The sequence below is a fragment of the Chrysochloris asiatica genome, unplaced genomic scaffold (assembly GCF_000296735.1).
Source record: "Chrysochloris asiatica unplaced genomic scaffold, ChrAsi1.0 scaffold00031, whole genome shotgun sequence".
NCBI classification, from domain to species: Eukaryota; Metazoa; Chordata; class Mammalia; order Afrosoricida; family Chrysochloridae; genus Chrysochloris; species Chrysochloris asiatica.
In genome coordinates this window covers 13,366,048-13,388,270 of record NW_006408549.1, presented here as the reverse complement: position 1 = coordinate 13,388,270, position 22,223 = coordinate 13,366,048, and the positions used below count along the sequence as shown (strand labels likewise).

Sequence of the window (22,223 nt, the reverse complement as noted above, 5' to 3'; positions counted from 1 at the left end):
TCCAAGGAGAATTCTGACTGTACTTCTTCCAACAAAGATTGTTCTGTTCGGGCAGGCTATGGTACTTTTGATATTCTCCAACGTTATAACTCAAATGCATTAATTCTTCTATGGCCTTCTTCATCATTCACTGTCCAACTTTAACAAGCATATGAAAATACCATGACTTGTGTTGGTCACACCTTAGTTGTCAAACTAACATCTTTGCTCTTGAACACTTTAAAGAGGTCTTGTGCTGTAGATTTGCCTAATGCAATACATCATTTGATTTCTTAACCACTGCTTCCATAAGAATTGATAGTGGATCCAGTCAAAATGAAGTCTTTGACAACTTCAATCTTTCTCCGCTTTTCATGATGTTATGTTATTTATAACAACCTGTGATATGATACAACCTTGCTTGCTGAAAGTGAAGAGAACTGAAAATAGTTACTGATGAACACCAAAGACCACAGCTTTCAGTATGGGTTGCATTTCAATATAAAGAAAACAAAAATTCTCACCAAATCCAGTGCCTTATCCTACAGTACCACATCAAGACTTCTAAATATATATGTATCTATATATGGACTTCTGGTCTGGTGCTATAGGATTCGTGCAGTACTGCAAGGTGAGTTTGAACTGTTCAAACTCACCAATTGCTACTCAGAAACCCTACATTTGGTCTCTGTGAGTTCGAACTGACTCAACGGCATTAAACAACAACATATATGTGTGTGTGTGTGTGTTGTTATTTAGTGTTTTATATATGTATGTACCTCTGGTGTGGTTCTGTAGGATAAGCACTGGACTAGTAACTGAAAGGTCAGGGGTTCAAACCCACTAGCTCTTCCTTGGCAACCCTATAAAGTGTCGCTATGAGTTGGAACCAACTTGACGGCACTTAACAGCAACAATATGTGCAAATACATGCCAAGAAATTCCGCAAATGTGATGGCACTTGGCAGATTGAAACTCATACACACATGTAGGTATATATGTATATTTGTATATATATGAATCTAATTTGCCAACTCCCATCACGTTTGCACTCTTTCTTTAGTGGTTTATCTGACTTCTGGTCTTAAGCACCATCCTTTTTTTATCATATCTTTTAAAGAAACAGATCAATTAAAAATCATTTGATATATTATTTGCTTTATTTAATTGGTTTGCTTGTTTTTATAGTTAGCCAACTATGTGATTACTTTAATAAAAACTGGGTAATGTATCCCAGGTTTAAAATCTACTCTTTCTCTTTTATTTTTGGAGAAAAGTCAGATCTAAATTACTTTGTTTCCAATTATTGTTGTTGTTGTGAAGTGCTGTCGAGTCAGTTCTGATCCTTGGCGACCCTGTATAGGGTTTCCAAGGAGCAGCTGGTGAGCTTGAACCACTGACCTTGCAGTTCAAACGGATTTGCAGTCTGGCGCATTAATCCACAGCGCCACACCAGGACTCCAATTACAGTATATTTTAAATAAAGGACTGAATGACTTGCATACAAAGAGTACTATGGATGGCAATTTTGAATTTTGAATTTTGAATGGATGATCTGGAAACTGACATGCTATATACTTGTGTACTGTATCAATTAACATAAAATAACCTTTTACAATTAATGTAAAAAGAACCTTAATCCTAAAAAAGTGTAAATGTTAACAGGCTTTTAAAATAAGCTTTGGATAATCTCTATTAAGTTATTTGTGCAGTATTATATGAAAGGTCTGACAATTAATTTTTCTCCTTTTTCATCTGACCTGATTCTTAGCTATAATCTTGGGCAAATATTACATTGCATATTCCATTTTATTTGCATTAAATTATGACAGGATCTAACTACATTTATTTAAATGCATTTAATAAAAATCATAATCCAAGATAATTACTTAAGGATTATTATGTTAAATGCATTTTAATGCAAGACTCTTTTGATACCAACAGTATCAGGCCATTATATAGATTTGTATGATCACTGTTTGAAACATCACAGTACATACAACTAACAGGCGATGAGCAATCCCGTTGAAATGTGGAAAACTGCTTTTCCAAAGCTGAATGTTAGGAAACGAGAAATGAAACTGAATCTTCTGGTCTGTGACCCTGGAGGTAACAGGGAGCTGTTGTGTCTCATAGTGGAATTGTAGCATTAAAAACAAAACGTAACGAGGGAGTTTCCAAAAAGCTCGTTTGAAAACTTTCATTATCTTTTAATTCCATGGTTTCATGAACTTTGTGAAATCCTCTCCTCAATTGCTCTTTCTTTTCAATCTTCATCTCTAGTTTTTCTTAGATGTAAAAACATAGCACAAAGAGTTTTTGACTTCTCACTACCTATTCTTGTATTTTCTAAGTGTTTAGAAAGGGCTCAGGAATGAGGAATATTTCATTTCTTTTTGTAAAAGTTGAAAGAATGTTTGCTACAATTTGCATGACCCCTCTTCTTGGTTTACTTGGAACAACAGCCAGACAACCACTAATTAGTTGCATTTGAGAAATACTTTATTCTCTAATTAATTTAGATGACTTCCTTTATAATTAGGGAGTGAGTTGGGACAAACATGAAGGAAAGTGTTCTTGAGTTTTCAGACTATATAATTAGTGTATGAAAGTGAGGTGAATATTTTGGTATGCAAGGAAATAGCTTTTTGTTTTTATCTTGCCATTACTTTGTATTATTTACTAGGTGATATTAGGACCCTATAGGGAGTTCTGGTAACCTAGTGGTTGTGAGTCAGGCTGCTAACCTCAAGGTCAAAAGTTCAAAACTACCAGCTGTTCCATGGCAGAAAGATGAGGCTTTCTGCTGCCGTAAAGATTTACAGCTATGGAAACCTGATGCAGAGTCAATATGAGTTAGAATCGACTCCATGACACACCGCCACTTCCACCAAGGAGCTCGGGTAGAAGGAGTTTGTCATGTTAACTTCAAGGTCAGCAGTTCGAAAATACCAGCTGCTCTGTGGAGAGAAAGATGAGGTTTTCTGTTCCTGTAAAGATTTACAGCCTCAGAAACCCTGTACAGGGTCGCTGTGAGTCAGAACTGACTCCATGGCACATAACCACCACTACCATTAGGACCCTATGATGTTGCAGTGGCTTTGTAGGACTTGACTGAGAACCACAAAGCTGGTGGTTCAAGTCCATCAGTTGCTCCATTGAAGAAAGATGAGGCTTTCTGCTCACTAAAGGATTTACCAAGTTGGAAGCCCTATATTGGATCACTATGAGTCAGAACAAACTTGGGGGCACTTAACAACAGCAGAAATATTAGAACCCGGTAAGTCAGAGTGAAGAATATACTTTACCCTTTGAGATAAGAAACCATTAGAGTGTTTTTTGATCCATGGGAATAATATGATCTAATTTACAATGTAAGAAATTTACGTTGTGAAAAACCAGTGGGTAGGAGATGCAAGGCAGAGTATAAGCAGAGATTTCTTCAGGCTAACACTCTGGTAGTGTAGTGGTTATGAATCGGCTATGAACCACAAAGTCAACAGTTTGAAACTACCAGCTGTTCCATGGGAGAACGATTAAGCTTTCTGCTCCTATAAAGATTTACAGCCTCGGGAACCCTGTTCAGGGCCGCTATGAGTCGGAACTGACTCCACACATCACCACCACCACCACTGGTTTTCAGCTAGTTCAAGTCAGAGGTGAGGTCTAAAGTACGTATGGGGGATGGATTATGAGGTGATACAAACAAGCACTCCCAGATCAGTTGTTCTTTATACTAAACCAAGTTCTACTGAGTTGGCTCCAACTCACAGTGACCGTATGTATGTGTGCCAAGTAGAACTATACTCCATGAGGTTTTCAGTTGTTGAGTTTTTGGAAGTAGATCAACATGCCTTTCTACTGTGTTGCCTCTGGGTAGACTCAAACCTTCAACTGAGTGAGTTGATGGGACTATCCAAGGCCTCCCATTCTTTCTATCAAAAACAAACAACAAAAAATCCATTGCTGTCTAGTCTAGTTCATTCCAACTCATAGTGAGCCTGTAGGACCAAATAGAACTGCTCTATAGGGTTTCCAAGGCTGTAATCTTTACAAACAACCACCACTCATTTGTCAGTTTGTTGTACTGTGGTGGCTTGTGAGTTGCCCTTACCTTCAACATACTCAAGTCTTCTTCATCTTCAAAATAATAACAAAAATCTTCATTTGAACCTTCATCTCCCTCCAGCTGCCAATCCCCCTCACAAATAAGATGTGTCTTGATATGGTCTTGTACGTCTGAGGTTGGATATCTTATGTCTAGAGGCTATTCCACAGCATAGTGGTTAGCAGTTGGGCTGCTTATCTTATGGTTAGCAGTTTGAAACTACCAGCTGTTCCGCAGGAGGAAGATGAGGCTTTCTGCTCCCGTAAACATTTATAGCCTTGGAAACCTTGTAGAGGGTTGCTATGAGTTGGAACTGACTCCACGGCACATAACAACAACAACAACTAGTATCATGCATTCTGTGGTACATTTGATAGACCAATATTGATACATTATTATTTGCTAAAGTCCAAAATTTTGAAACCATGTAGTGTTTAGCCTTTTCAGATTGGCTGCTTTCACTTAGAAGTATACTTTTGAGTTCCTCTATGTCATTTAATCATACTTATTTCTTCAACCAATACAGTATTTGAAAAATATTCCCAGTACTTGATTAATTTTGCTATTATTTTATTTTATGTGCTATCTTATTAACCAGTTAAATGACCCTGAACAAATTTTCTTTACATGAAAATTCTTAAGAGATTAACAGTACAGTAAGTATCAATATTAGACTACTAATGCGGAATACTGACAAATTCACTGCCATTGAATAGATTCATTGCCATTGAGTGCAATCTATATAGATTATTTGAGATTATGTATAACCCTATATAAATTATTTGAGATTATAAATCTTTCTGGGAGCAGATAGCCTCAGCTTTCTCCCACAGAACAGCTGGTGGGTTTGAACTGCTGACCTTGCAGTTAGCAGTCTAATACTTACCCCACAACATCACCAGAGATCTTTAATGTGGAATGTTGTTGTGGTTGCTAAGTGCCTTCTAGTTGGATCCAAGGAGTGGATTAGAAATCCTACTTTGTAGCAATTTAATGGAAGATGTAGCCTCAGAGGTGAAATATACTAATTTGTCAGGAAATAAAGGTTTTCTTTTGTTTTAAAGTTTCAGAACCTGAAGCTGAAGGAATTCTACTGTGAAGGGAACCCACTGCTTCTGAAGCAGCCAGTTCATGCTGTGGATCAGGAGGATGTCTGGAGTCTACTGGTAAAGGTTTAGATGATTCTCACAAGTCTTCAAATTAAAGCCATGGCTTCAAAGCTAAAGAGATTTCTTTTAACCATTCTAACCAAGCCAGCAAATGATTAATGAAACACCAGTCCAGTGGCCATGAAGATCCTACTCATAATCTATTTATCTTTACAGAATTTGATTTAATCCTCTCTGATTCCTAAAGTGACCAAATTAAAAAAAAACATAGACTTTTTTTTTTTTTTTTAGAAAAACAGAGGAATTTATTTTCTCTTTAACCTTCCAAGTAATTTTTTCAGTATTTTAAAAGATGTGTTTGATTTGTTCCTAAGTGATACTCTTGCCTCTTTTATTTCTTCTTCACTTGTTCCCTTCCTAGGCGGATGAGTAAATATAATCTAGAAATCAAGTTCACTTTTAGTGAAACAATTTGATGATATTAACAGAAGGAATAGACAAAAATATCAAAGGCCCCTCTTTGTGTGCCTCTGATAGTACAGGAGTTAAACATTGCTGATCCTTTCACAATTATGATTGTCCATCACACATTTGGACTTTCCAGATCCATTTGGGTTTATAACTGAGCACAAAGGGATTGTCTTAACATTTTCTGGAATTCAGGTTTCCAGAATTGTAAGGATTCAGGTTTCCTGGATGCAGGAAACAGCTAACTTTGTTCAATCGTTTATTGTTGGTGAGTGCTGTAGAGTTGGTTTGGACTCATAGTGACTCTGAATAGGGTTTCTGAGTAGCAGCTGGTGGTTTGGAATCATTAGCCTTGTGGTTAGCAGTCCTGTGCTTATCCTACAACACCAGAATGGTTTAATGTATTAAAAAAAAACCCTGCTATTTTAACAAATAATTCACGGTCAGTATAGAAAATTAGAACAGTAGCAAGGAGGCTAAAAAAAAAAAAAAAATTAGTAAACAGAATTTTAAAAAATTCTAAATGAAAAAAGTTCCTAAATTAACTTAGAGAATTTAGGAAAAAAATAAGCTAAGTTGTTAAATTCTATGATATCCAGTACTCACAGACACATTCACTATTCTTTCCTTGACTTTTATTCTTCCATAGGTTTCTATGTGCCCATAATTTGTTTAAAACTAAAGATGAGTTCAAACTGTGCATACTAGTTAGGGATTTACTTTTTTTCACTCAAGATATTGTTAATATCTTTCTATATCAGTGAAAATAAACATCTTTTTTTGATGAATATATTCTGTCACATGATTATACCATAATTTGGCTAGCTATTTTCACTACTGTTGGACATTTTTATTATTAACACTTTTCTGACTGTTTGGCCTTTATATACAAGGCTAGCTTCAGTGACCATCTTCTTAGTGAATTTCTGGCTCACATTCATATTATGCCTACCAGTGAAATTTCTGGCCCGAGAACTAGCAGCTTTTAAAGCTTTAATTAGCTATTGTGAAATATCCTCCTAAAAATCAATCTATATTTTCAAAAACAGCATTCTCTATTAGTTTCATGTGCGAAAAAAAAGAAAACTTATTTGAAGTTGAGATGTAAATGATTTTAAAACTGTATTACTTAATTTCTTTAATCCAGTATAACTTTTTAATTCTTCTTGTAGTAATCATTTCAGAATAATGATGACTAACACTTACTTTAAGCTTATTTTGGGCAAAGTTCTGTGCTACACACTTAATAAAAATTAATGAATTTAGTCCTCTATTGTTGTTAAGTGCCATCATAGTGACCCTGTCTTGGGTTTCTGAGAGTGGCTGGTAGGTTTAAACAGCCAACTTGGCTGTTAGCAGTCTAGTGCTTATCCTACAGCACTTTACCAGGACTCCAATTTAGTGCTATCAGGACCCTAAAAAAATGTATTGTTTTAGATTCCTACTGCTCCTCTAACAAAGGAGAAGGACGTTATGCTTGGTAAAGTTGGAAGGATAGCAAAAAAGAGGAAGACCCCCCCCAACGAGATGGATTGGCACAGTGGCAGCAACAAGAGACTCAAGCATAGCAGCAGTTGTGAGGATGGTGCAGGACCAGTTGGTATTTCGTTTTGTTGTAATAGAGTCACTATGGGTCAGAACTTACTCAATGGCACCTAACAACAGCAACAACGCTAACAAAAGATACCACAAAATCGGTGGCTTTCAAGAACATTATCTCATAGTTTTCAAACCTAAAAAAAACAAATTCGAGAACCAGCTCTTAGGCAGAGTCCTTACTTGTTAGCCCCAGGGTCTTTGGTGTTCCCTAGATGTTCCCTAGGTGCTTGCAGTTAGATAGATCATCACATGCCCTCTGTCTCTCCTACTCCTATGTGTTTGTGTATACTAGCGTGTTGTTGTTGTTGTTAAGTGCCGTCGAGTCGGTTTCGACCCATAGCGACCCTGTACAGGGCTTCCGAGGGTGTAAATCTTTACGGGAGTAGAAAGCCTCATCTTTCTCCCGCGGAGCGGCTGGTAGTTTCGAACCGCTGACCTTAAGGTTCACAGCCCAATTCGTAACCACTACGCTACCAGAGCTCCTTTTATACTAACGTAGTGGTTATGAATTGGGCTGTGAACCGCAAGGTTAGTGGTTCGAAACTACCAGCTGCTCCGCGGGAGAAAGATGAGAATATTCAGGAACAAGGAGATAGCAATCTACGAGATTTTGTTGTATTTTAAAAATTGTTTAAGATTTTAATTAGGATGAATGGATGAAATATTATGTATGTATGTATTTATACCCAGAGATTATAGCAGAGACTGATGTGTAATATTTTGAAACCACTGTGGAAATCTTATTTCATATAGAAAAACTGGCAAGGAATAAGTCTCAAATAAACTGGTCTGTGGACTGTTAATTCCAACTCACAGTGACCCTGAATAGCGTTTCCAAGAAGCAGCTAGTGGGTTTGAACCACCAACTTTGAGGTTTACAGCATTCCAGTGCTTATGTAACAGCTCTGTACCAGGACTACTAAAGATATATGTATATGCTGTTGATGATTTTAAGGTGCTACTGAATTGGTTCTGACTCATAGCAACCCTGTATAGGTTATCCAAAGAGAGGCTGGTGGCTTTGAACCACCAACCTTGTAGTTCAAACTGACCTTGAGGTCCAGTGCATTATCCTGAAGCTCCACAACAGAACTCACATATATATGAGTTGTGATGGTAGAAGCTGTGCTATCAGGATTTAAAATATATACGTATATATGCATATTTATATGTATTTAAATAAAAAATATATATGTCAGTTTGTTTCTGGACATATTTGTGTGGATAGGGTTAATAAAAATTGAATAAAAGCTTTGTTCATAGTCGTTACTAATTTTTTCTAAGATGATGTATTCAGGTACTCACTGCAGCAAATAAATTAGATTAGCACTTATCAGACTTTTAATGTGTATGGTTTGCCTGTAGTCTTTATCACATTGTAAATTCTAACTCATTAGGTCCGAGGTGGGGGTGAGTCTACAGTTATGAAAAGCTACTACCTAGTAAGGATACTATTAATTCATGAACCACAATTAGCAACAGTTTAGACATGTGCACTGGACTGTGAACCACAAGGTCTATGGTTCAAGCTCACCAGCTATTCCACAGGAGAAAGATGAGGTTGTCTGTTCCCATAATGATTTAAAAGCCTCGGAAACTCTTTACAGAGTCGCTATGAGTCGGAACCAACTTGATGGCATCCGACAACAGCAACATGACAGACTCAATTTTTGAATCTTCCAGTCTGAACTTTTACACAATCCTTGCTTATTGTAATTATAGGTACCAAATTGGAGCCTAGCTAGAGCTAATTTTATAAATATATGATATAAATGTATTATGACTTGGGTTTCTGTTTGTAAGAACCACAGATATAATGCTAGTTACTTACTTTCCTTATTTGATTAACCTGAATTTATTTACAATGTCAATCACTTATGGAATATTTTATATACTTTAGTATCTCAATTTAACAGACACTCTGAGGAATAGGCCAAAAAAATATAAATTAGTGAAATGTTAATCAATTAGTGACAAAGACTGATTTTGAAAATAATCTGAGGAACCATGTTCTTCTTTTTTAATCTAGGAAATAGCATCAAGATTTGTAATGAATCACCTAGCAGAAAATAATCCTTTAATAATGCAAGCCATAGTAGGCTACCCACACATCAGGAATATACTCTCTCAGAGAAAAGAATGTGCAATATGTGGAAAATCCTTTCTAACCATGTGGCTGGAGTGTGTTCAGTTTGTTCCTCCATCGAAGGTAAATGGTGCTTTTTGTATGAATATGAACATAAGATCTTCTCCTACTCCTTGTCTTTATCTAAGTCAACCATAGACCTCCATGCCAGTATAACAATGAGTTTTGATAGATACTTTTGGATAAGAGTCTGTAATGATCATCATCACCCATACCATTTATATTTTTCAGAACACATTCATTGTATCAAATATCCAAGGAGATTAAAAATTTTAAATCAGAAAATTGAAGTTTTTATCATCTTTAAAAATAAAATGAGAGCTATGTTCCACTAAAGAATCACTGATGGTGCTGATAAGTAGTGCTGATCTCATTCAGCTATTGAAGGAATCTGTGAAATGTTATCCTATGATACAACAACCAGTATGTTAGCTGCAATTATATAAATTAATCACTTGTCCTTGGTGAAGCAAACATTGTAAGAAGCCTAGTCATGGCTCCACAGGTAATAAGAACACAGCATTACTTATGTTCAGGAGCCGGTAGATTTATTGCAGAAGTAGACTTAATGAGCATGAACTAGACAAAGTGCACTAAAGCAACCATCTAAAGGATCCACTTGGTTTCCAGGGTGGAAAGCATATTAAAGTGTTTGTAGTAGTATTCCACAGTGATTACCTCCTGCCCAATCCCTTTAAAAAAAACAACACAACAGACTATTGTTCATACTCGTCTTTGTCACTAAAGGCAATTTATTCATTCATGTATAAGCATGTCTCATTTGATTGCATTTCACTTTATTGCATTGCACAAATTGAAGGTTGTGGCAGTCCTGAGTTCAGAAGTCTATCAGCATTGTTTTTCTAATAGCATGTGCTCACTTTGTGTCACATTTTGGAAATTTTCAGAATATTTCAAACCTTTTAGCCCCAAGGTTGCTGGTTCCAACCTGCCAGCCACTCCTTGGAAACCCTATACAGGATCGCTATGAGTCGAAACTAACTTGATGGCACCTAACAATAACAACATATTGCGTACTTAATAGACTAAAGTAACATAACTTTGTTGTTGCTATGGTTAGGTGCCATGAGTCGACAGTTACTAACTCATAGCAATCTTATGCGAACAAAAGAAAACAACCTCACAACCGTTGATATACTTGAGCCTGTTGCTGCCGCCACTGTGCTAATCCATCTTGTTGGGGTTCTTCTTTTTCACTGACCCTCACTTTACCAAGTATGATGTCCTTCTCCAGGGACTGATCCTTCCTAATATATCCAATATGTCTGAGGTATGAGAGACAAAGTCTGATCATCCTGGCTTCTAAGAAATATTCTGGCTGTACATCTTCCAACACAGATGTGTTTGTTCTTTTGGTGGTTCTTGGTACTTTTAATATTCTCTTCCAACACCATAACTCAAATGCATCAATTCTTCTACGATCTTGATTCATTGTCCAACTTTCATATGCATATGAGGTTACTGAAAATACTATGGCTTGGATCAGGTATACCTTAGTCCTCAACCTGACATCTTTGCTCTTGAACACTTTCAAGAGGTCTTGTGTAGCAGATTTGCCCAATGCAATACGTCATTTGATTTCTTGACTGCTGCTTCCATGAGTGTTGATGGTTGATCTAGTAAACTGAAGTCTTTGACAACTTCAATTTTTTTCTCCATGTATCTTGATATTATTTATTGGTACAGTGGTAAAGATTTTTGTTTTCTTTACATTGAGGTGCAACCCATAATTATGGCTGTGGTCTTTGATCTTTGTCAGGAAATATTTTAAGTCCTCTTCACTTTGAGCAAGCAAGGTTGTATCATCTGCATATCACAGGTTGTTAATAATTCTTCTTCCAACCCTGATGCCACATTTTTCTTCATGTAATGTGTTGGACTGCAAGGTCGCTTTGAATTGCAACGTTGGTGATTCAAACTTACCAGCCGCTCCCAGAAACCCTATACAGGGTCACTATGAGTCAATACTGATTCAATGGCACTTAACAACAACAATCCAGCTTTGCCAATTATTTGATCAGCATATAGTATGTTGAAAGAATACAACTCTGGCACTCAACTATTTTAATTTTAAACCATTCTGTGTTATATGCACTGGGCAACCAAAACATTCGTGTGACTCACTTTATTGTGATAGTCTGGAACCAAACGTACAATATTGCTGAGGTATGCCTGTATTCATACAACGATTCCTATTTTTTGCTATGTGGAAGCCAGTTCTTGTTTACTAAGGTGAGTCAGACACTGCCATTGCCCTGTGCTCTTGAGACAGCACAAAACTGTTTACGTAGAGATTGCCAGTCCTGACTGCATATGAAAGCCAACAGGGGAACTTTATAAACTGGATGCAAAGGGCCTTTCACCACGGTTTCTGACTATCTGTATTTTTTTTTTTTAGCTCCACAGGTACAATTTGTGAGTGGCCACTGAGACAGGTATAAGCAGACTCTTGACTTAGGTTCTTTATTAGCATAAGACTACTCTCATCTAATGATACCCCAAATCATTATAATTACAGGACTTAGAATCAGAAACTCTCTAGAGATGAAAATGACTTTAGTTTCTTACCAAAATGTGCACATATAAACCTAGTACTAAATCCTAGGTTCTCCAGCATGCCTAAAGGGCTGGATATTCTAAAATAGCATAGTGTGTGATTAGTCCTCTTCATTTTAAGAGAATCACGTGGCAATGACTAACAAGAAAATGAAAATGCTTTACTGATCTAAAGTTTGATGCAAAGAATTATAAGGAAAACCATGCTATTGTAGGACAGCAGATTTCATGGTCAGAGTCAGGGAAGCAAGGGATCTATGTGAAGCAGGTATGACTGCAGAGGTTGGCTCAGGGAGAGACCAGACACTTCTGACCCAAGAGACACCAAGTGCTCATCAAGAAAAGAAAGGGAATGCTGGTGTCAGGAACAAATATTGGACAGTCCAGAATAGTAGTAGGCAAGTCACCTATAACTGGTGAACTAAAAATGATGTTCATATTTTAATAGGTTGAAAAAACTCAAGAGAAAAATATTTTGTGATGTGAAATTTTATGACACGTAAAATTTTATGGCATATGAAATTCAAACTTCAGAGTCCATAAATATATAGTTTCTGGTACCCAGTCTTGCTTATTAATTTACCTATTGTAAGGAGCTCTGGTAGCGTAGTGGTTACGAATCGGGCCATGAACTGCAAGGTCAGAAGCTCAAAACTACCAGCCGCTCTACAGGAGAAAGATGAGGCTTTCTGTTCCCGTAAAGATTTACAGCCTTGGAAACCCTGTACAGAGTCACTATGGGTCGGAACCAACTTGACGGCACTTAACAACAACAACAACAACATTGTCTAGGGCTACTGTTAGGTGACAAACACAGCATTGAATAGTTGAAATAGAGATCTTACGGTCAGTCCATAAACCCAAAAAACCAACCAAGCAACCAATTGCCATTGAGTAAAGTCAATTCCAACTCATGGTAACCCCATGTGCTGCAAAGTAGAACTGTACTCCATAAAGTGTTAAAGAAGCAGATCACATGGTCTTTCCTGTGAAATGCCTCTGAGTGGGTTTGAACCACTAAACCTTCACTTAGAAATCAAGTGCTTAATGATTTTCACCACCCAGGAACTCCTGGGGCCCATAAAGTCTAAATGATTTGCTATCTACCTGCATCTTTACAGGAAGGTTGTTGATCCCTGGTTTAGATTGGGCTTCATGGGCTATTTGAACTGCCCAGTGATACAGAACTGTTGGGAGACATAATGTTGTGGGTGTACCCACACTCAGTGTGCTAGATCCATTATGTTGGTAATGGTGGTTATGTGCCATGGAGTTGATTCCAACTCATAGCGACCCTGTACAGGGTTTCTGAGCCTGGAAATCTTTATGGGAGCAGAAATCCCCATCTTTTTCCAGTGGAACAGCTGGTAGTTTCAAACTGCTGACCTTGAGGTTCGCAGCCCGATTTGTAACTACTACACTATCAGAGCTCCATAGACCCATTATGGTTGTTATTGTTGTTGTTAAGTATAGTGACCCTGCACAGGGTTTCCAAGGCCGTAAATCTTTACAGAAGCAGAACGCCTCATCTTTCCCCCACGGAACCACTGGTAGTTTCAAACGGTAGGAAGCTCTAAAACCAATTCAGTTACTAGAGAGTCTCTGATTCTAACTTCTGTAGTTACAGTGATTTGGGTGTTATAAGATAAGAGTAATTTCATGCCAGTAAGAAACCTAAGTCAAGAGTTCTGCTTACACTTACCTCAGTGGCCACTCACCAAATTTACCTGTGGTAAATGACAGACTTACTAAGTCGGAATCCATTAGGGTAGGACCCTGAGCTTCTAAAGTTCATAAAGTTTTCCTGTTGACTTTGATATGCAGTTAGTACTGGGAATCTCTATGCAACCGGTTTAGTGCTGCCCCAGCAACTCAGGGCAATAGCAATGTCTTACCTTGGAAACCCTGTACAAGGTCGCTATGGGTCGGAACCGACTCAACGGCACTTAACAACAACAACAACCTTAGTAATGAAGACCTGGCTTCCACATAGCAAAACAATAGGAATCATTGCGCAGATACAGGCACATCTCAGAAATATTACAGCTTTGGTTCCAGGCCACCACAATAAAGTGACTATCTCAATACAGTGAGTCACATGAATGTTTTGTTTGTCCAGTACATATAAAAGTTATGCTTATACTATAATCTATTAAGTACACAATAACATGAGAAAAATTAATCTTCAAACTCACATCTTTGCTCTTGAATACTTTCAAGAAGTCTTGTGCAGCAGATTTGCCTAAGGCAGTACATTCATTTTAAAAATGAAAAGTTAAATAGAAATAAAATTTGTGTGGGGGTAGTATAAAAACTACAATAGAGTTGCATAAGAATATAACACAGTAGTTATAACCATAATGAATAAAAAAATTAGTTTTTAAACCAAAGACCTAATGGCAGAAAAATTTTAAATATTGAAGAAAGACATGCTTCTTCAGATTTAAAAGCCATATTGAGTGCCAAATAGAGTAAAAAAAATAAATCCTTAACTAGACACATTGTAGTAAAACTGAAAACTATCAAAGAAAAAATATTATGAGATAAACATAAAATATTATGAAAAGAAAAATGACCTACAGAGAAAGAAAAATCTGAAGACAAATTTTTCATTGCAATAATTTATGCCAGAAAATTACGTTTTAAAGCACTAAGGGAAACAAACTAAGACCTAGAATTACATGCTGAGATAAATTGATAGGCAAGAGAAATTGGATTCCTGTCATAGTGGTTATGAATCTGGCTGCATAAGGTCAGCTGTTCGAAACTACTAGCTATTCCATGGGAGAAAGATGAGGCGTTCTGCTCCCGTAAAGATTTACAGCCTCGGAAACCCTGTATAGGGTCGCTGTGAGTCAGAACCGACTCCACAGCACATAATCACCACCACCATATTCCATCTGGTGAGGTCCATATGTATAGTCGCTGTTTATGTTGCTTAAAAAATCTATTTACAATGAGTAAGTCACTAGGAAATTGTGATGATTTTGAAAAGGAAAAGTGTTTTGCTTTGAAACTTCTTCCTTATTAAAATAATGTTAGAAGTAAGAGTAGTAACGTATAGTAAATACATTACAGTAAAAAAAAAAAAAAATGGAACTGTGCAATTAGAATAAGTATACATTGTGAACTTATCATTCATGGTGAACAACTTAGGAGATATGTAACACTGGTAAAATTTGGATAAAGGAAATTTATATTTGAATGTATATTACCAGGTTGGTGCTTGAAACATACTGTTCTTTTGTTAAAGTTTTTATTGTGAATTGAATGATAGTTTACATGGAAGAACATTGGTTTTACACTCATTCATTGCAATGATTACAATCTACTCTATGCATCATCATGCAACAATATTTGCTGCTATTATCTCTGTTTGTTTTTTGTGGGGTATACACAAAAACTTTGGACATATTGTCAGGAGGGAACAGTCGCTGGAGAAGGATGTCATGCTGGGTAAGGTGGAGGGTCAGAGAAAAAGAGGAAGACCCCCAATGAGATGGATTGGCCAGGTGGCATCATTGATAGCGTTAAGTGTGGCAGCGGCAGTGACGTTGGCCCACGATTGAACATTGTTTCATTCTGCTGTGCATGCGGTCGCTATGAGTCAGTTCCGACTTGATGGCACCTGACAACAACAACAACATACACAAAAACACTCAGGAATATATAATCATTAAACAATCAAAGGGCATATTCTGCAAGCCTGTCTCCTGGCTACCAGCACATAGCCTTTCTCTTTCCATGAATCTAGAGTCCTCAGTTGCTCTCTCTCTCCATGTTCTATCTCTGCATCCATCTCTGGTGTCATTGCTTCTCTGGATAGGGACCCACATTCTGCTCGTGTGCTTCTCCCTTGATGGTCCTATGCCCCTGTGTTCCTGGACTGTAAGATTAACTACTTCCCCTTTTTTGTTACGAAGCTTCTACCTTTACAGTTATGACAGTCACAATTAGTCATGATAAGAATTATTCACTATTGAATCATAAGAATCTTATCCCCATCTCCTTTCACTTGACCTGTCTAGACAATATGAAAGCTATTCAGGGAAGATTCTATCTGCTCTTCCCCTACTCAGCCCCCTGCCCCACACTCTGAAACTAAACTCCCACTTGAAAACTTGATAGCCAGTCATTTTGGGCCTTTATTGCCCCCAGTAGCCAATATTTAAGTTGCCCATCCCTATCAACCCTGTATACAGAGGGGATCGGATTGATACTTATGTAAAGACTCCTTCCATCTCAGTTGTTATTTTGAGCTGCTACATCCACAAGTATAAGTCAAGTTCATCAAATTGTAGCAATTTACACTTTTTTGTTCATCAAAAACTGGTATTTTATCTTCCTCTAATTGAGTTCTGATCATCAAGCCACTGACGTGAGGTCAAATGGGTACTATCTACAAGTTTGAGTGTTGTTGTGCACCTCCCCTCACTTCATATCAGCTGGATGCTTCACTCTCAGCTCTAGCCCTCTGTGGCTATCTATGTTCTTGTCCATGGGCTCAAGAATCCCCAGGTCTCACCACACTTTGGACCAACCAGCCCCTTTCTCTATCTCTCTTATTTCCAGGTCAAGGTGAGTCACACTCAGCCCATTTCTTCTTTGCTGCCTTTCCCCCTCTTCCACTCACCACTTGACCAATGTGCTCGCCAGCAATCTTACATGACTGCTTATGTGTTCTCTTTGAGTTTCTGTCTTGGAGAGGGGGAAAAAGTTGTTTTGATGGGATTATTCAGATCCCTGTTTCCAGAGTGAACACCAAATTTTAGACCAATTGTGATTGAGCTGACTCTAACTTAGGGATACTCCATTTAGGGATACTCCATTTATTTATATAGAGCTATATTCCAAGGCTAATTCTTTGAAAGTAACTAATCCGATCTTTCTTCTGAGATGTTTCTGGATAGATGCCAATCTCTCAACTTTTGATTGACAGCTAAACATGTTAATTGTTTACACCACCTAGGAACTCTGAAAACAGAATTATGTGCACAAAATTCATAGAAATGATAATCAGACTAACCATACTGATAAATACTTGATTTTATATTTATTTAAAGTTTTATGCTAGTTTATCTGTTATTGTAGAGAAGAGATTATACAACTAAATACTAGTTTGTCTAGAATCCTCCCTTCTGCTTAACTAAAGTATCCCAATAGCTAAAGTTTCTTTTTAGGAACTAAGTTTAGAGAATGCTGACCTTTATAGTAAACTCTTTATTATAAAGAGCGAACCCACTGGTTCTCCACTTCTGGTTGCATTTGTTTTGTTTAGTTCAATCTCTAATTTGTTTTACCATCTGATGGCAGTGTTACAGGAGGGAAACACTTGACAAAAAATGCTTCTTTGTCTCAACATAAAACAACTAGAAACAACCAAATATCAAATTGTATTTGCTTCTATTCAAGTGGATATGAAATTATGTCATGCTTATTTTATGGAATAGTGAGATAAGGATTAGAAAATTATTGATGAAAAATGTTATTCGTCCCTCAAATATTAACCCTTACCATAATTTATCCATATGTTTTGTCTTTTTCCATATCTTAGAATCTTTGCCATCTGAGTTCCATTATTGCTTTGCAATTACAGAATTATCAATAATTTCAATGTAATTGACATTTCAGTATTAACTATTAATGATATAAACCTTTGAAGCAACAATAAAAATAAATCTTTTTTAGTCTCTACCAGCTTGGGTCACATTTGAACTAATGACTTAGAGGTAACCTAAATTGTCTCATAAAATCCTTTCCAAACACTTGAGTGATTCTATGTCCAAGATATGCATTTGATACTTTTTATTTCATATAGTTACATTAGTTGAATTTAACGTTTCCCCAGATTCCTTTAAAGTTGAGGAGTTTAGCGAGGGAACAGTTGGAACATGAACTCTCAACCCTGCATTGAATGATGTAATGTAATTAAAACTACCCTCAAAAGAGATTAGACTGAGTAGGTTTCACTACAAATGAGTGAAAACACTGATCCACTTTATGAAAATAAATGAAAATTTGTAACCTTAATTCCTTTTTTATGACAAGCTGCAAGTAATGAGACATATTACATTTTAATTTTGCTCATTACTTACAGAGCAAAAATCTTACTTTGCAGTAAAAAGTTATTACTGTTTTGATACTGCTGACATTCATTTATGAAACCGATCACTTCACCAGTCAACTGTAAAAATGAATGAAGTTTTTAAAACATTTATGTGGTGTTTAGTTGAGTTAATGTACATGAGGCACTAAAAGGATTCATAAGACACAGAATTTCTAATCCTGAACAGTCATGAGAGTAATATGTATTTATTGCTCAGAAGAATTTATATGGTTATGTGGTGGTGGTGGTTATTTGCTGTGGAGTTGGTTCTGATTCATAGCGACCCCGTACAGGGTTTCTGAGGCTATAAATCTTTATGGGAGCAGACAGCCTCATCTTTCTCCCGCAGAACAGCTGGTAGTTTTGAACTACTGACCTTAAGCTTCGCAGCCCGAATCGTAACCACTACGCTACCAGAGCTCCTTCTTATTCTTTGATTTAGAATGTAGCATAACAATTGCAGTAAAAATGACTACACATACTGAATCTTGATTAATTCTACTTCTGTGGGACCTCACTGACTCTGCTTTTCCCTTTTGTTCTTAAACTTCTGGATAGAGTCTCAGAGCATCTAGCATCTCTTTACTTTTTACTCAATTCATTTATCACTAGAAGATTTAGAGCTCCCACGTGAAGTTCAAAGAACACTGATTAAGCAGGGGTGGTGTTAGGGAACAGGATGACTCTTACAGAAGAGGACATTGCTTAGCAGGATGACTAACTGGAACATAAGCAGGATTTTCTTTTTAATTTCTCTTCTTGACGTTGTCCCAAATGCTGTAGTGGTAGAATAACTATTTAATGTATCATCTAAGCCAAGACACTTTTAAGAGTTAAAAAGCACATTATTAATAGCTGAGAAAATTAAAGGGACTCAGCACTGTGCAAAGAAAATCAGAATGTGTGGTTGTCCTTCCCAAAGGGAGCAGATAACTTCAGAGCAGCTACCTTCATTGCTGACACTGGTGGCTGCTGGTATCGAGGAGTTGTCTTCTGAATGTTCAACTGGATTTTAAAAATTATTTTTTAGTTATTCCATAGATATTTGAGGTTCTGCTTAAAGCTAAGCATATTTCAAAGAAGTAGGGGATCTAGCCTCTCTCAAATGGCTTCAAGTATAAGATTTTATATTTAAATATGCAAAAGACACTAGGGATAAGAGCTAGATGTTAAATGAGCCCTGCTGTACCCTACAGTACAGAGTAGAACTTCCTATAGGCCTTCCACAGCTGTAATCTTCACAGAAGCAGACTGCTGCCACATCTTTCTCCTGCAGAGGAGCAAGTCCTGGTGATGCATTAAGTTGCTAACTGAAAGGTTGGTGGTTCAAACCCACCAGACACTCCTCAGAAACTCAGGGTCACTGTAAGTCAGAACTGACTCAATAGCATTTAGCAACAAGAACAATAACATGAATGGTAAGATGGTTTGTGGCTGAGAATAAAAGGGGAGAGATTATTTTAAAATTGGGATCAAATGCTGTGAATTTCAAATGATAGACAAGGAGTTTGTACTTAATCATGTTTGGAAATGAAGCCCTGATGAATTGTGGGAGCAAGCCAGTGATAGTAAATACAAATGTGTTGTAGGGAAAGTCATTTATTAGTAGTGTGCTGGCTTAATTGAAGGCTGAAGAGAAGAAAAACTGAAGAAAAGAGAACAATAGAAGTATTTTCTTGTGCCTGTGTAAGATATAGCAGTACAAGAAGGGAGGCAGCATGAGGAAGGAAGGAAAGCAGAACTTGTTGACTGAATATAGGAAAGCTCCAAGAGGTGAGGAGAAAAGATAGGCGAGTCCAGAAAGGACCTGATTTCAGAGGCAAGATCCAAAGCATCATTTTAGACATGTTGAGTTTCAGAACAATTAATTAATATGTTGTTGTTGTTGTTAAGTGCCATCGAGTCGGTTTCCACCCATAGCAACCCTGGTTTCTGAGGCTGTAAATCTTTATGGGAGCAGAACGCCTCATCTTTTTCCCACGGAGCAGCTGGTAGTTTCGAACTGCTGACATTGCAGTTTGCAGACCAATTCGTAACCACTACGATATACTTCTATATATTATTTGAAAGGAGCTCTGGTAACATAGTGGTTACGAATCAGACTGCTAACCTCAGGGTCAGCATTGCAAAACTACCAGCTGTGCCACGGGAGAAAGATGAGGCTTTCTGCTCTTGTAAAGATTTACAACCTCGGAAATCCTGTACAGGGTTGCTATGAGTTGGAACCGACTCCAGAGCACATAACCACCACCACCATTATTGTTGTTTAGGGGCCATTGAGTCAGTACTGACTCAGCGACCCTATGCACAACAGAATGAAACACTGCCTGGTCCTGGGCCAACCTCACAATTGTTGCCACGCTTGAGCCCATTGATGCTGCCACTTTGCTGGTCCATCTCGTTGGAGTCTTCCTCTTTTTCTCTGACCCTCAGAGGTCTGAGATAAGTCACTATATATGGATTTAGTATCTTCATCTGGAAAATGAAGAATTGGATCAAAATCTCTTCTAAATCAAATGGGGTGAAATCGTGATAGTCATGCTTTTTCATGGTCCTGCTAATTTGTTAAATGATACCCGACTAAGCTTTTTATTGACACAGATTTATCAGTTTCAACAACACAAATTTATTATATCACAGATTTGTAGAAGTTCAACATGAGGTCCTTACTGGGGTAGAATTAAAGTGTCAGTAGGACTGCGTTTCTTTCTTAGAGTTCTAAGGGAACTTTTCTTATTCTTTACAGTTTTTAGACCCATCCACATTTTTTGACTCATGATCTCTTTCCTCCATTTTCCAAGTCAGCCGTGGCAGGTTATGTCTTCTCAAATAGTATTTCTTAGGACTTCTCTGGGAGCCTTCCTGACACAATGGTTAAAGCAGTCAGTTGCTAACTGAAAGGTGGGTAGTTTTAACCCACCAGCTGCTGCTCAGGTGAAAAAACATGGCAGTCTGTTCCTATAAAAATTTAGCCTTGGAAAATCTATAGGACAGTTTTACTCTGTGTTATAATTACTGTGAGCTGGATTGACTTCACTGTGGTGGATTTAGTTGTTGTTGTTGTTTTTTAATTAGACCTCTTTCTCTTCTATTTTTAATAACCCTTATGACTATTTTGGATCCACTTGAAGAACCCAGACAACCTCCCCATCTCAAGGTCTTTAAATTAACCAAATCTGCTAAATATTTTGCTATGTTCATCTGACATAGTCACAAATTCTAGGGAAATGGACATCGTTGGACAGGGTATTTTTCTGCCTCCCATCATATCTTTTCCTAAGAAAATAAGAAACCATCTTACTCTGATCTATTTTTTATGCTTCACACAATACTGAAAACTTATGCTCAAGCTTTCAGTTTCTACTTTGTAATATCAATACAATTGTGATAACTTAATGATTTCTGGTTCATTATTTGAGGCCTGATGGCAGAGTGGGTTAAGTATTGGTCTGCTAACTGTAAGGTCAGCAGTTTAAACCCATTAGGCACTCCAAAGGAAAAAGATGAGGCTTTCTGCTTCTATAAAGATTTACAATCTTAGCAATGCCCTGTAGGCTTGCTACAAGCCAGAATTGACTTGATGGCAGTGGATTTTAGTATTTTTCAAAGCTTAAAGCATGGTACTGATTATTATGGAGACATATACAGCTCCTTGGAGGCCAAGATGGCCAAACTTCATCTCTCATACTTCAGACATATTGTCAGGATAGGCTAGTCGCTGGAGAACATAAGGTGGAGGGTCAGAGAGAAAGAGGAAGACCTCCAGAGAGATGGATTGGCTAAGTGGCAGCATCAATGGACTCAAGTGTGGCAACAGTAGTGAGGCTGGCCCAGGATCGGGCAGTGTTTCATTCTGCTGTGCATAAGGTCGCTATGGATTGGTACCGACTTGATGACACCTAACAACAACAATACTGATGGAGTTGAAAACAAATTTCTCTTCTGTTTTGCCATCCAACATTTAGTTAGTAAACATATAGATTTAAATTTGAAGTGGACTACTAGCTCTGGTAGCGTGTTGTTGTTGTTGTCAGGTGCCATCGAGTCAGAATCGACTCATAGCGACCCCATGCACAGCAGAACGAAACAATGTCCGATCCTGGGCCAACCTCACTACCGCTGCCACACTTG

General features: G+C 37.5%; 1 protein-coding gene across 1 annotated transcript in view; it reads left to right on the top strand.

Moving 5' to 3' along the window:
- LRRC69 (leucine rich repeat containing 69) overlaps positions 1-22,223 on the top strand; it is a 133,280-nt gene that overhangs the window by 89,760 nt on the left and 21,297 nt on the right. The window contains exons 6-7 of the mRNA XM_006859224.1: positions 5,152-5,253; positions 9,293-9,472. Of these exons, the coding sequence (XP_006859286.1) occupies positions 5,152-5,253; positions 9,293-9,472 (282 nt within the window). The remainder of the gene's footprint in view (positions 1-5,151; positions 5,254-9,292; positions 9,473-22,223) is intronic.